At 43.4% G+C, this 15,522-nt stretch overlaps 1 protein-coding gene across 1 annotated transcript; it reads right to left on the reverse strand.

The window, feature by feature from the left end:
* Positions 1–1,546: 1,546 nt before the first annotated feature.
* Positions 1,547–15,261, reverse strand: lamc2 (laminin, gamma 2). Its single transcript, XM_084546922.1, has 21 exons — positions 14,858–15,261; positions 8,774–8,950; positions 8,571–8,688; positions 8,329–8,450; positions 8,106–8,237; positions 7,829–8,018; positions 7,630–7,739; positions 7,090–7,479; positions 6,299–6,514; positions 6,082–6,218; positions 5,194–5,350; positions 4,594–4,799; positions 4,413–4,492; positions 4,173–4,310; positions 3,936–4,080; positions 3,696–3,845; positions 3,455–3,569; positions 3,172–3,368; positions 2,693–2,851; positions 2,502–2,601; positions 1,547–2,412 (listed from the first exon to the last, which is right to left on the reverse strand). The coding sequence occupies exons 1-21, from the start codon at positions 14,925–14,927 to the stop codon at positions 2,162–2,164; spliced, it is 3,360 nt and encodes a 1,119-aa protein (XP_084403048.1). The 5' UTR covers positions 14,928–15,261; the 3' UTR covers positions 1,547–2,161.
* Between the last annotated feature and the right edge of the window lie 261 nt (positions 15,262–15,522).

A 15,522-nucleotide genomic window follows, 5' to 3' on the forward strand; every position in this document is an offset into this window, starting at 1 on the left:
GGTTCCTGCAGGTTTTACCTCCTTTTCCTTTAACTCCTCCTCATTTCCTTTCGTTCATCAATATCAAGTAGAACCTTGGGTTTCTGTCCTTGGTAGTTTAATGATTCTGAAGTAGAAACTCTGGAGGACAAGAAGATGGTCACTCTGGAATTGGAACAGCAGAGTTTGAAATGCATTCTGGGATACCTGGCTGCATCGAGACCAAACAAGTTACCTCCCGACCTCCTCGTTGTAAAGACAAAAATATAATCTACATTTTCCCCTCGCTTCAAACCTCTTCCACGTCTCCTGTGATAAACCTCTAGAGTCCAGAGACCAGTAAAACCAGAACCTGGAGAACCTGCAGAGCTAGCATGGACTCCAGACCAACTGGTTCTGCTCCAGCAAACATCTGCTGGGCCAATCAGATGGTGTGGGCGGGGCTTAATGTGGTGATGGACAGAAGAGGAACAGTAGTGATAGACGTCATCTGATTAGTTTAAATGTCTCTGATTGGTTGGAGGACTATCCAGGTGATGAAGGGGGGATTTTATTTAAGACAATGAATTAGACCCAGAGGTAAAGTTTCTCTTAAAGAAAAATAAATTAAAATTTTCTCCAGTTCAGCATCACAGTGAAAAGCTGTGCTCTATTTTCATTTATTCCGTCTAGAATTTGTTCTCGATTAGCTGTTAGCATGATGTAGCGACAGCAGCTAACGGTTAGCCTCGTGTGAGCGGCGGGAGGGTCTCTGGAGGCAGGTGTCCATCTTTAGTCACGCTTTCTTTCTTTTTAGAGAGCGTTGTCACGGCAACCTGTCGATGGGGAAACTCTGATCCAGCCGTTTAAACAGAAAACTGTTACCATAGCGACCGCTTCAGGCCGTGGTGAGAACAAAACATATAGGAGGTTTAAACACTGAAGAAAAGTGATGATGATGATGATGATGATGATGAAGATGATGATAATGATGGTGATGATGATGATGATGATGATGATGATGATGATGATGACGATGAAGGCGTTACCTTTTTGTAAAGCAGCCGTGTAGTTGTGGAGTTTCTTTCCTGTTCGTAGACTGCATGCGTAGACCGTCGGGTTCTGGCATGAATGTTTCTCACTCAGTAGATTTGATCTGTTGTGAACGTGTTTGCAAAAAATTGATAAATAAATGAATAAACATCTACAAATATGAATCATCAGGTAACTTCTGGTTCTCTTCTTTTATTTCTAGAGTAACTCGGGTGTATTTCTGTTTTAGCTCAGCCCTCGTTAGTCCACCTGCTTCTTCCACCTGTTTCCCATCAGCCCTTGCGTCTGTCCTCTTGTTTTATTCCATGTGTTTTAGTTTTTATTTCTCTTTTGTTTTCCTGTTTTGTTGGATTTGGTAACAAATATCTGAATATTTTATTAGTTATCGGTGCTAATGGTGAACAGAGCCTGCGCAGATTAAAAAGAATAACTGGTGACTTTATTAAAAAAGAAACTTAAAGTCATGAACTCAGTATCTGAACATCAGTTTCAGATTATTAAGTGAAACAAAAAGGAAACTTGTGGTGAATCAGAGGAAAGTGCTGCAGTTTTTATTGGAATCAAGAAAATCAGACAAAACAAATAAAAATACTGACATTTAAAAAGTATGAAAAAAACTGATCTGACTACATGTTTAGTTATAAATACTATTACATTCAAACACATCACTAAAAATATATATATTTATAGAAACAATACCAAACGACAGTCCCTTAATTGTTCTGTTAATGAGGAAAAACAGATTTAAATTAGAGGATGGTTCATGGTGTTTGGTAAAAAAGATGATTTTACATGAGGACGTTTTCTCTGTGTTAAAAAAGCAAAAGTTCATAGTGGTGTGGATGCAGCTAACGAGTGTTAACGAGTCTCATCAGGTCAACAAATCAGAGCAGGTTAGCAGGTCTCAGGAAGTTAACGAGTCTTATCAGGAGACTCAGGAGGTTAACGAGTGTTGTTAAGCTAACAAGGCTAATCAGGTGTCAGCTGGTACAGAGGGACAGGTTGCATCAAGTCTCGTCACCTTAACGAGTCTCATCGAGTTTCTTTAACCTAACAAGTCTCAGGAGGCTAATGAGCCTCTGTAAGTTAACAAGCGTTAGCATGTTAACGAGCGTTAGCATGTTAACGAGCGTTAGCAGGCCGGCGGCCCTTAGGCCTTCTCCACCTGCGTGTTGAAGCATTTGTTCTTGGGGACGACCCTCAGGATGTCCTCCAGGTTAGCGATGTCCGCTATGATGGTGTCGATGTCCAGGTTGATCTGGTCCAGCTGGCGGCGCTGGGCGGCCTCCTGCTCCTCCATGTCCCGGAACCGGGGCCTCAGCTGGCCCTCCACCTCCCTCTGAGAGTCGGCCAGGGAGTCCTCCAGCCTCTTCAGCTGGTTTTCATCAATACTTGACTGGTCTGAGAAGAAGGATACGGAGGACAGACAGGGTGAGAGGACACCCTCTAAAACATTGACATTTTAACAAATATAAAAACCAGACACTTACTCATGTTAGCCAGCATGTTGTTGATATCTCTCAGTGTCTTTCTAACAGCATCGCTGGTTTTTCTGGCTTTGTTAAAAGCTGCCTCCGCTCCGACTGACGCCTGCAGAGACAAAACATACAACCTTTTAACTGGTGTCCATCTTCATTAGTGCCTCTTATCCCTGAGACATCTGTCTGTGTGGACAGTTTACCTCCTCAGCATCAGTTGCCAGAGTCCGGGCGTATTCCAGCTCAGCCGTCAGGTCGTCATTCATTGCGTTCGCCTTTGTCTTCAAGTCCAGCGCCTCCCCGTTCAGCCTGTTGGCTTCATTCACCAAACCGGAATGAGGCGGCAATGAAGCAAATGTTCCCTGAAGAAAGACGACAGAACATTAAGTTACGGCAGAGCAGAGATGTGGTCGCTGTAGCATGTTGGGAAAGATCAATGCTCATCTTAGGGGGAGAAGCTAAAAAGTTAAAACTAATATCAAACTTAAACTCTGCAGATAGTTGGTGAATAAAGGACGATGTCATCAGCATAAAACCAAAAAAACAATTACAACCAACTCCTGAAAGATCATGAATAAAACTAGAAACAAGAAAGAACCTTAACCTGTTTTCTTAGTTCAACACATCTACAACACAGTCACGTGTTTAGATGGTGCTAAGCTAACGGTCTTGTGGTTATTACCTGAAAACCGTTGACCAGGTTCTCCAGGGCGCTGATGGTTCCCAGAGCACTGCTGTAGTCTTCAGACACGTCTCCCAGGACTGAGTTGGTCTCTGCATTGTTGCTAACAGCCTGCTGGATGGTGGCGTCGATGGCGGGCAGACGCTTGTTGGCGTCATTAGCCAGAGCTTTGGCGCCGCTGACCTGCTGGTCGAAGCCTGTGGTTGAGGAAGAGTCACATTCAGTCTGATGACGTGAAATGAAATAAATGTCTCTGCTCCCTGATTTGTTCTGATTCATTTACCTCTCAGGGTGTCGAGGGCGTCTTCGAGCTCGTTGCCGTTGCTGTTGATGCGTTTAAGGGCGTCCTCTGTGTCGGCTTTGGCAACGTTGACTCTGTCCACCAGTTGGTTGAAGACCTGCAGACAGGAGACGAGTTCTGTTAGACAGAGATTTAAACCAGTGTATCCACCGACAGCTAGCTCACCCCGCTAGCTCTGGGTTTACTGGTTTTAGACACCAAATGTCTTCTAATCCTTCTGTACCTTCTGGGCGGCTTTGCCCTTCGCCAGCATGTTCTCCGTGGCCACCTTGTCTTGCTGCACGCCGTCCTGCAGATCCTCGAGGTCTGAGACGTCCTCGTCCACCGCCTTCTTCACTACAGCCAGCCTGGAAACCATGTCGTCCATCTCCTCCTTCGAATCACGGCACAACATGTGAGGTTAGACTCCCTGAACCGTTGGATCATGTTCCAGATTAATCATCTCTAATGTCGGGACCGTTACCTCTGGGGGTGATGGGAAGTTTCGTTCTATGTTGTCGATGTCTTTCAACAAGTTGTTGGACATTTTGCTCTCGTCTCTGGCCTCGCCGCTCAGACGTGTCGCCTGCTTCTCCATGGCCTTCACCTGAGCAGAGGCCTGATCGTACCTGGACACGGTAAACACAGAGGTTAAAACCAATGAACTTACTGGAGTGAATCAGAATCATTTGAAACGCTGGTGAAGGCTGAAGCCACTCACATGTTCTTCAGATCTCCGATCAGTTCTTTGACTTTGTTCTCTCGGTTCATGAGGGTCCTGACGAGAGCCAGACTCTTCTTGGAGTCGGTCAGAGCCTCGTCGGCGGTTTGCTCCACAGCATCTGCATCCGTCTCGTGTCTGAAAGGTGGAAGGAAAGGAATGAGAACCGGTGACGATGGTGAAGACGCATCAGTCTGTGGAAGAGGACGAAGACGTCTGAAATCAACCCGATGGACTTACTTGTCAGCCAGACTCGTTGCCGTCTTCACCAGAGAAGAGAAGTTGTCTGAACCAAGAGGAGCATCTCCAGCTGGAACCTCCTGAAAACAAGAATCAGAAAATGTTTTGTCGTCCTGTTTCTATTTTTTACTAAAACCTGTGAATTCCAGATGTTTGTATGTCCATCAGTGTGAAGTCTTACAACTGATCCTAGCAGGATTTTGGCGTCCTCCAGTTTGAATTTCATCTCCTCTATCAGCGTCTGGACCTTTGTCATCTCTGTCTTGTACTTGCGCTGCTGTTGTTTGATGTCGTCGGTGGCGTCTGCAAGGATCTGGACGTCCCGGTCATGCTGTAGCTGACTGCTGCTGATGAACGACAGACGTTGCTGCAGTTGCTTCTCCACCTCTATTGGACGAGCACAGCGCAACATCGTCAGAACAAAACTTTATTTTTTCAGTTCATCTGTTTCTGTCTTTGTATGAGCTGTTAACATCCTGAGGAGGAGCTGCAGTTCCACTTATGTCCACTAGACGGTGCTAAATAATGCAGTCATGTATAAATCTGTGGTATGTTCTTTTCAGAATAAACTTTTTGGGGCAGGGCACAGTGACGTGGTCTTTAGCAGAAAAGAGACGTCAAACAACAGATTTTAATAACAAACAATGTCCAGCGTCTCTAATGTCATCATTTTAAGATTTTCATTTGAGTGAAATTGAGAAGTGACTGAGAACAGACCGAGGCTTCTGGTCCTGATGACTGAATGTCAACGTGGAGGTGTGTGGATGAAGCATCGTCTCACCTGTGAGCTCCTCGGTGTCGTCCTGCAGGTTGACCACCAGGGCCTCGATGGCTCTCAGAGTGGCCTCCATCTCAGCGCCGTTGGTCGGTTTCAAACCTCCGTCCATGTCCGAGAAAAGTGACTCCAGCTCCTTCAGCTTGGTGCCGTACACCTCCATCTGAGACACAGGAAACATGTTTAGACTAGTTTATAACAGGAACTCTTGTGGTGATGAGTTGTTGCCTGTCGCACATAATGAGGATTCATAGTAACAAGCTGACTTATTGTTGCTAACCTAGCCTTATCTAAAATAACTTCCACTAGACCACTGACGTTAGCTTTAGTTAGCTTAGCTAGCAGAGCAGTGTGTCCAGCTCTGTTGGACCAGTGGTAGTTTGGATGCCACCAGTCGACTTATTAGCTTAGCTTGGAGGCTGAGAGTATATGAATCAGCTACTGGTTAAAGTATCAACCCTCAATAAGCACATCAATAATCACTCAGGAACTGTTGCTGAAACAAACGGTAGGGTTTCTCTTGTCATCGTATATAATTTAAATCTGTTCATTTCAGGTTCAACTGTAGAAATAAAAGACGTGTTGTATTTGTTCCAGCATTTTGACTCGGTTGAATTGTTGGTTGCGATGTTGCTGTCTTTGGCAACTTAGAGATCCCAGCAACTCAGGGACGTAACAACAACAACACGAGAGGAGACATTAAGATCCTTTGGACTTTTTTCTGTATCGTTGGTGAAGACCTCGACAGACTCTAGGATCTGGATACAGAGTTCAGTTTAGGTTCATGAGCAACTTGGATTATAGAAACCATGGATGTCTGCATCATCACAGCAGGGGGCGCTGCACAACCTCAACTCTAATGAGCCGGATACGTTTCTGTCTTCGCGGTCGTACCTTGGCTTTGATGGGGCTGAAACAGGCGGGACAGTCGGACCGTTGACACCTCAGACCCTCGAAGCCCGGTCTGCACCGACACTGACCGGCGTCATCGCACTGTTCAGACTCAGATCCCTGGAGGTCACAGCTACAGGCTGCTCAGAGAAAAGACGTCATTTAAACATTTAGTCCTCAGTGAAAATCAGAGCGTTGAAGAGGTCTGGTTTATTCTTACGTTTGCAGGCGTCGCTGGCTCTGCTGTGGTAGAAGCCTCTCACACAGTCCTCACAGCTCCAGCCCTTCGTGTTGTTCAGACACTTCAGACATTTGCCGGTGGCGCCGTCGCAGCTTCCCGCCACGCTGACGTCGATGTGACCGTTACACTGGCACGGCCGGCAGCTTCCAGACGGGTCGGAATAAAAACCTTCCTGACAGACGTCACAGCGACGACCTGAGCACAGACATGAGTTTAGTTCATTGATTATAAACCTGGAGAAGACATGAAGACACTACAGGAGGTTTTAAACTCACAAACCAAACACAACGTGACACAAAACATGCACAAAGAAAATACACTGCCTGGCCAAATAACAAGTCACCACCAAAACAAAAAGGCAAATAAATGATTAAATAGAGACATTAAACACCAGAAATGTCCCAGAAACAATGAAGAATCTTATTTCTAATAACTTGAATCCAGATGAAACATCAGTCGTTTCATCTGGATTCATATCTAGTCAGAAGGAGACGTCTGAACTCTCTGTGTCATGTTTCAGTTGCTTGGTTTCCTGTTTCCTGTTTCCTCGTTGTATCTAACGTCACCTCATGTCTACATGTCGTCCTGTCTTTGACTCCTCCTGTCTTTCCCTGGACGTTTGGTTTTCTCTAGGTTTTTGTCTTTTCTCGTCTCTCTGTTTGTTTGGTTTGCGTCCCGCTGTCTCATCGATGCAGCGTCTAAATTAAACCCCCCAGTTTTCTTGTCTCCTGTTCCTCCTCCCGTGTCTCTGGAGTTCGTCTTGGACTCACCGCTAGTTCCTGCAGGACATTCACATCGAGGCTCCACCGACCCAGCGTCCAGAGAGCAGGACTCTCCCTGTGGACATGGACACCTGACACAGGTGCCAGGCTGCCGGGGGTCGGAGTAGAACCCCTCTGAGCAGCTCCTCTCTCCCGGCGTCTCGTCGGCCGAGTAGCAGTCTCCGGTCTGAGGGTCGCAGCTTCCTCCTCTGCAGCTGCAGGGGACGCACGCGCTGAAGGCCCCGTCCGCCGGGACGCTGCGTCTGAACCCGGACGAGCAGCGTTCGCAGAACTCGCCCTCGTATCCCTGAGGACAGATGCAGGTCTGGACCCAACCGGCCGGGACGCCGTCTCCACGCCTCGCCGATGTCAGCACCACGTTGTCAAGGTAACCACGTCCTGAAGAGACGGAACAAACAGAAGTTCAACTACTGGTTTATTTAGCTGCAGGGACGGACAAACGTCTCACATGGACAGAATAAAATCCCTAAAGACGAACAACAGACTGAAGACTCAGCTGAAGGAATAAAAGATAAAACAGGAAGTCACCGTTTTCACCAAACGTCGCTCGGATCTTGACGGCGCTGAGGTTCTGGAGGAGAGTCTGGAACTGGAAGGAGGACAGATGAGGCCTCCAGACGCCGGGACGCTCGTCCAGTCTGCTCATCAGACACAGGAAACAGGAAGTGGTTAAACGACGTCCATCATGTCTGAACTTGATCTGAGATCAGGTAAAAACCGGACTCACCTGAAGCTGTAGCTGATCTTCTGTCCACACGGGACGATGGACCTCAGGTCGCCCAGAGACGACGACACTGACAAACCTCCTCCTTCCAGGACAACGTCACTGGTGGACGGATGACGGACGCCTCGGTCCAGACGCAACGAGAAGGAAAAGATCTGACCGTAACTCAACAGCTGGTTCCCCAGGAAAGAGTCTGAGAGGAGAGAGGGAGGGGTTGGTTAGGAGGAGGAGAGGAGAGAGGAGGAGCCTTGAGGAGTCAGGGGGGCGGGGCTTGTCTCACCTGGGGCGTACAGGTAAACAGGAAGACTGTTTCTGGAGATCACCTCCAGATCCTGGTGTTTGGGCGACCAGCGGAAGTCAGCATCACGCGGAGTCACGCCCTTCGCCGTCGCTGCCCTCCAGCCGTCTTTACCTGAAACCCAGCACAGTCTGTCAGTATGCTTTTATTCTGAAACACAGCCCACGGACGGGCTTTTATTGTGAAGGGATGGGTGAGAGGTTACCGTAGGTAAAGGTGGAGGTGATGTTGTGGACAGAGTAACCGGACTGTGCTGAACACCTGCTGCTGTGACCATAACAGAAACACGGCAGACTCAAACTCCCAGAATCCTCTCTGGTCTGACGACTGAAAACACAGGAACAGGACAGGAAGTTAGTCCAGACTTCAAAATAAGAGACATCTATCTATCTATCTATCTATCTATCAGATTACATTCATCTCAGATTATTCTACTTCCTGTCTCACCTGGAGGAGCAGCCGTTGGGGCCGATGGCTCCTTCAGGACATCGGTCACATTTGTCTCCGGTGACTCCGTCTTTACAGCTGCAGCGCCCCGTCCTGTCGCAGGACGCCCCGACAGAACCTGGAGGTCAAGCAGCACGTTCACAGTCATTCACAATTCACACAGCGGCTTCTCTTTGTGTCCTCAGAGACAGGTAAGGTCTCACCTGTGGAGTTGCAGCGACAAGGTGTGCAGCTTGGCCCCGCCCCCTGCAGGAAGAAGCCGTCCTTGCAGCGCTCGCAGTGGCGGCCCTCGGTGTTTCCCTGGCAGTCGAGGCAGTGCAGGCCCCAGGCGTCCCGCAGGCAGTACCGAGATCTGCCGTTACAGCGGCAGCGCAGTGTCGCTGCAGGAGGAAACAGGAAGTCAGTTAGCGGCTAGCGCCCCCTACAGGCTGCATCACATCCTGGGGAGGTATCTGCTCCTACAGATCTTCAGGGTTCATCCTCTGAAGATCATGAATCTGATCCTAAAAACTTAAATAAACTACATTTTTTTTTTTAAGTCCTCCATTCTTAAAGTGACTCCAGTGTTGGAGCTAAACTTTAACCTGAGGGTGGATAAACTCTGAAGGGTTCAACCTCTGAAGAGCAGGAATTAAATAAAGACATTTTAAGGTAGCTCTACTGGTTTGTGTTGGTTTAAAGACAAGCTTAAGTCTCCAACAAATATCCTCTAAGGAGTCTGATCCTGATGACACTAAAACTAAAACACACAAAAAATATATGAACAGGGTTCGTCCTCTGGGGAGCTTTGGGTGCAGTTGTTAACTTAAAACTTATAAATGTGGGTAAACCTTGAAGGTGGCGCTAGAGGACACAAACCCGGGCCTCTCAGATCTTGAGGGTTCATCCTCTGGGGAGCATGAATCAGATCTTTCAAACATTTAGTTGATCTTACACATTATCACGTCAGCGGCTTTTAACAAATTAACTCCAACTTACACCTCATTTTACAATAAATTTAATATTTTATAACTTATTTAAAATTCTTTTTTTTTTTTTTTACATTTTTGAGCTTCAGCTTTTTAAGTTTTAATTTAAAAGTTTAATTTTTTTTTCTCTATTATGTTGGAGGACGACTTAGCTCCACTGATTCATGAGCAACTGATTCCTTTTTCTTTAAAATGATGAAGAAAAGATTTGGATTGGTCCTCGGCTCTGACTCATTGAGAGGAGGGTGAGGTTTGTTGGTTTGTTGGTCATCGGTCACTCAGCCGCTGATTCAGCTTCATAAACCGTGACTCAGGTAATGTTCACCTGGAGCGATGAGTTCAGGTGTCGTGTCTCTAATCAGAGACAGTTTCATAACTCAGAGCTTTTCTTTTCCCCCAAGGGAACGACTAATAACAGACACACCCAGAGAGAGTTTGTCTTCCATAGCCGTACGTACAAACTGTTGATCCCGGACTTTGAAAGGTTTTAAAACAACTTTACTCAGATTAATGATTGTGAAACCTCTTCTGTCAGAAAACGTTCCATCTTTCTGGAGTCAAACCTTTTTCGTCATGCATCAAATAAAAACAGGAGCTGGTTTAATTAAAGAAGTAGTAACTTGTATGGATTTAAACATTTAGCATAAACATTAGCATAAAAAAACTAAAGTAAAAACTAGTGTTTAACTCGCGTTAACATTAAAAACACTAATGTAGCTAATGGCGCAAGTATTGAAAGACTTTAGAATTAAAACTAGCACAAAATATAATGTTAGCATCATTAGCATTACAAACTATTTTAGCATTATAAATAACACTATAAAGACTCCAACATTAGCTTGGAAACATGAAGAATGTTAGCATAACAATGTTAGCATTGGAAGTTATTTTAGAATTATAAATGATCATAACGCGAAAAAATGAAGGTTAGCATTAGGAAGTTTTAACATTTTAAGCAACGTTAGCATTAGCGTGAGCAATAGGTGTGAAGAACGATAACATAAAAACTTTAGCATTAAAAGCTTCTTAGCGTCCAAAACTTCTTCACACAAGAAAATTCAGTTTAGCATTAACGTGTTAAAGATCCTGACATTAGCTTGAAATGTATTTGTCATAAAAACTGAAACATGAAACTTAAATGAAGCAGATATAAATAAAAGTTAAAGTTAGCATATATGTATGAACTCTGGACCACACAGCTGATATTCTGTAATATTCTCCAGTCTGTGTGACGTCAGCGTATAAAACTATATGTAACAAAAGAAAAAAGTACCAAGGCACTCATCTAGAAATAATATTAAAAAGCCTTTATTAAATCACATGGCTTGGAAAGGTAAAAAAATGCTCCTACGCGTTTCGGCTAGGGGCCTTCATCAGGCAGTGTGTCCTGAATAGTAAATAGTGACCTGAACCAATGAGAACCTTATAACAGATGAAGAACTAATCTGCTTATTTCCCAGAAAAACCTTAAATATTTTACTGTTAACTGTTGATTTAATCTTGTAATCATTTCCAGAAAAGTTCTGATATCTGCAGCTTTCTGTTGTTCCCTGCTGCTGTACCAAAGTCCTTTCTTATCTTATCATTCATAAGATAAACAGCTGCAGCCAGTTAAAGAGGAAACTCATTTAATTCTCATTCACATGTGTGACTCACAGCATTCATTCAGATTTAATTCTATTTATTTTATTGTGTCTTCATGCTCGATTTAAACCAGAGTTCATGTAAATATAGAAAAGATATAAATGAATGCGCAGAATAAAGAAGAAGAGACAGAAGGTTAAATAACAGACAGTGATGGGTGAGGCTGCCTCACCTCTGAGGCGTGAGCTGGGAGGAGTCCTCCCCTCAGGGAGAGAAGTTATTATCTGTTAGATCTAATGATATATAGTTTTATACGAAAAAACAGAAGGTAGGAGTGCTGCCTGGAACTATTTTTCTTATTTCTTATCTATTTCTTTTCTAAACGATGGTGCTCCTTGGTTAAGGGCTGTGTCCATAGGTAACAAAAGAAAAAAGTACCAAGGCACTCATCTAGAAATAATATTAAAAAGCCTTTATTAAATCACATGGCTTGGAAAGGTAAAAAAATGCTCCTACGCGTTTCGGCTAGGGGCCTTCATCAGGGAGTGTGTCCTGAATAGTAAAGAAACAAACAATTAAAAGAACTGGTGAGACTGGTACCAGGTGCTGGCACTCAATTCATCAGCACAACAGACAAAGGAAGTCATATTCAAAGTCCAACAGGAGGGGGCCTCGCAGCCTAAAGAAGATTCAAAAAGTATAATATCATGATCCAATATTCCCCAAAAGGGTCACAAGCATATATACCAGCCCATCCATCATAAACATAAAGCTATCAAAGAGTTACAAATGAACAGTTCTTACAAAAAATGATAAAATTCTAAATCCTCATTGAGTCCTGGATATTGTGTTGCTTTTAGCTTAAATATCCAAAAACTCTCCCGTTGGTTGAGTTGCTTTTGTCTATCACCTCCCCTTAAGGTGTGGGGTATATGATCAATACCTATAGCCCTAAGGATGGAGGGATCGCTGTTGTGTTTTTCTCTGAAATGGCGAGCCATTGGGTAGTTATCATTTTCTGTTCTGATTGCATATTTATGTTCAGAAATTCTGTCTTGTAATCTCCGTTTGGTTCTGCCAACATAAAACACCTCACATAGAGGGCATTCCAGCTTGTATATTACAAAAGTGGTTTTACAATTGATAAAGTGTTTGATTTCATAGGTTCTGTTACCATGTATATCTTGAAAGTTTTTGCATTTGGTCACGGTGGAACAGTGATTACACTGGCCACACTGAAAACTGCCTTGAGGTTTAACTGATAACCATGTAGATTTAGGAGATGCTGGTAAGTAGCTATGGACCAGTTTGTCACTCAGAGTAGGTGAACGTTTAAAGCTAAAAATAGGAGGCTCTGAAAAAATCTTTCTTAGAGAGACATCACATTGTAATAGGTTCCAGTTTCTTTTAATTATATTTTTAATGTGATTGGCCTCTGTGCTGAATCTCGTAGAGAAGAAAACTCTTTCTGAGCACCGCCTAGTAGCTCTATTTTTCAGGAGTGGCTGTCGTTCAAGATTTCTTGCTTTATTTTTGGCAGTATGGACAACACTTTTACTGTAGTCTCTCTGTATAAACCGTTCTTCCATCTTTATGGCTTTTTCATCAAAATCATCAGTTTGATCACAAATTCTTCTAAGTCTCTGAAATTGACCAAAGGGGATATTTTCTTTCAGATATTTTGGGTGACAGCTTGTAGCATGCAGTATGGTATTGCGAGAGGTAGATTTTCTATATATAGTGGAATGTAGAAAACCTTCCTTGTCTTTGAAAATTTCCAAATCCAAAAAACAAATCCTGTGTTTATCTAATTCCAGAGACAATTTGATGTTTTCATTCGTCTTATTAAGAAATTCATGAAAAGCTAATAGTTCAGACTCTGATGTCTCTCTAAGAAAGATTTTTTCAGAGCCTCCTATTTTTAGCTTTAAACGTTCACCTACTCTGAGTGACAAACTGGTCCATAGCTACTTACCAGCATCTCCTAAATCTACATGGTTATCAGTTAAACCTCAAGGCAGTTTTCAGTGTGGCCAGTGTAATCACTGTTCCACCGTGACCAAATGCAAAAACTTTCAAGATATACATGGTAACAGAACCTATGAAATCAAACACTTTATCAATTGTAAAACCACTTTTGTAATATACAAGCTGGAATGCCCTCTATGTGAGGTGTTTTATGTTGGCAGAACCAAACGGAGATTACAAGACAGAATTTCTGAACATAAATATGCAATCAGAACAGAAAATGATAACTACCCAATGGCTCGCCATTTCAGAGAAAAACACAACAGCGATCCCTCCATCCTTAGGGCTATAGGTATTGATCATATACCCCACACCTTAAGGGGAGGTGATAGACAAAAGCAACTCAACCAACGGGAGAGTTTTTGGATATTTAAGCTAAAAGCAACACAATATCCAGGACTCAATGAGGATTTAGAATTTTATCATTTTTTGTAAGAACTGTTCATTTGTAACTCTTTGATAGCTTTATGTTTATGATGGATGGGCTGGTATATATGCTTGTGACCCTTTTGGGGAATATTGGATTATGATATTATACTTTTTGAATCTTCTTTAGGCTGCGAGGCCCCCTCCTGTTGGACTTTGAATATGACTTCCTTTGTCTGTTGTGCTGATGAATTGAGTGCCAGCACCTGGTACCAGTCTCACCAGTTCTTTTAATTGTTTGTTCCTTTACTATTCAGGACACACTCCCTGATGAAGGCCCCTAGCCGAAACGCGTAGGAGCATTTTTTTACCTTTCCAAGCCATGTGATTTAATAAAGGCTTTTTAATATTATTTCTAGATGAGTGCCTTGGTACTTTTTTCTTTTGTTACCTATGGACACAGCCCTTAACCAAGGAGCACCATCGTTTAGAAAAGAAATAGATAAGAAATAAGAAAAATAGTTCCAGGCAGCACTCCTACCTTCTGTTTTTTCGTATAAAACTATATATCATTAGATCTAACAGATAATAACTTCTCTCCCTGAGGGGAGGACTCCTCCCAGCTCACGCCTCAGAGGTGAGGCAGCCTCACCCATCACTGTCTGTTATTTAACCTTCTGTCTCTTCTTCTTTATTCTGCGCATTCATTTATATCTTTTCTATATTTTCATGAACTCTGGTTTAAATCGAGCATGAAGACACAATAAAATAAATAGAATTAAATCTGAATGAATGCTGTGAGTCACACATGTGAATGAGAATTAAATGAGTTTCCTCTTTAACTGGCTGCAGCTGTTTATCTTATGAATGATAAGATAAGAAAGGACTTTGGTACAGCAGCAGGGAACAACAGAAAGCTACAGATATCAGAACTTTTCTGGAAATGATTACAAGATTAAATCAACAGTTAACAGTAAAATATTTAAGGTTTTTCTGGGAAATAAGCAGATTAGTTCTTCATCTGTTATAAGGTTCTCATTGGTTCAGGTCATGATATAAATGAAGGAACAAGCTGAAACAAAGACATCTGGACTCTTAGGGTTTGTTGAATACGTTTCATCCATGATTCCTGCATGTCCAGGTCCAGGTCCAGGTCCAGGTCTAGGTCATTATCTGACTTTAGCCATGTGACCCAAACTCTCCACCAGACATTTAGAGCAGAACACTTGGAGGAAACATCGTCTACAAACATAACAAGTCCAGTTGTCTTTGTCTCAGCTTAGTTGTGGATAGAGCTGAAAGATGCTCAGGATGAAAACAACCAAAGAAGAAGACACTCACAGTGGTAGGTGTAGGTCGCCTGGACGCCACAGAGCGCCGTGAAAAGTAAAATCCAGCAGACGTTCCTCATGTTTGAATCCTGAGCTGAAGCTCTTGAGCTGCAGCAGAAACTGATCTAGTCCAGGTCCTCAGACGCTGAAGCCTTTTAGCTCCTCTGCTGCTGCAGGTCTGAACTCGCTGCAACATACTGGCCACACTTGCTCACGGGTGATTCACTGAGCGCGCTCAGTCAGAGGATATGACGGCGTGTACTGAGACAGAGCAGGGCGTTGTTCTGGACTTGCACATTTACATTTTCAGCTCACAAACACAAGGCCGAGAACCTAAAAATCCCTTTTCTGTGGACAGGAAGTCAATCCCAGATGTTGAAGAAAAATACAATCTGCATTTAAAGCATCAAAACAAACACATTCCTCAGAGGAAAGGACTCATGTTCATGTTGTTCTGCATGTTTGTGGAGGTTCTCAGTGGTTCAGGTTATGATCTAAATTGAGAAACAAGCTGAAACAAAAATATCTGAACCTCTAATGAATGAAATCAGTTGCAGTGTTTGTGCTGAGGATCAATGACCTGCTGTCAGTTTAGTTTTTTTTTTTTATCTTAAATGTGCAGCTAAATATTTTCAGGTTCTTCAGCTGAAGACGAAATAGAAATCTCTTTTATAT

The sequence above is a fragment of the Chelon labrosus genome, assembly GCF_963514085.1.
Source record: "Chelon labrosus genome assembly, chromosome: 6".
In the NCBI taxonomy this organism is placed as follows: Eukaryota; Metazoa; Chordata; class Actinopteri; order Mugiliformes; family Mugilidae; genus Chelon; species Chelon labrosus.

Bases quoted from the DNA above. Each gene is read 5' to 3' on its own strand.
- lamc2 (XM_084546922.1), bottom strand. From the start codon at position 14,927: ATGAGGAACGTCTGCTGGATTTTACTTTTCACGGCGCTCTGTGGCGTC. The intron at 7,480-7,629 runs GTGACTTCCTGT...CCGTCTCTTCAG, and splicing joins AGCGACGTTTGGTGAAAACG to GACGTGGTTACCTTGACAAC. The intron at 2,413-2,501 runs GTAAGTGTCTGG...CCTTCTTCTCAG, and splicing joins CAACATGCTGGCTAACATGA to ACCAGTCAAGTATTGATGAA.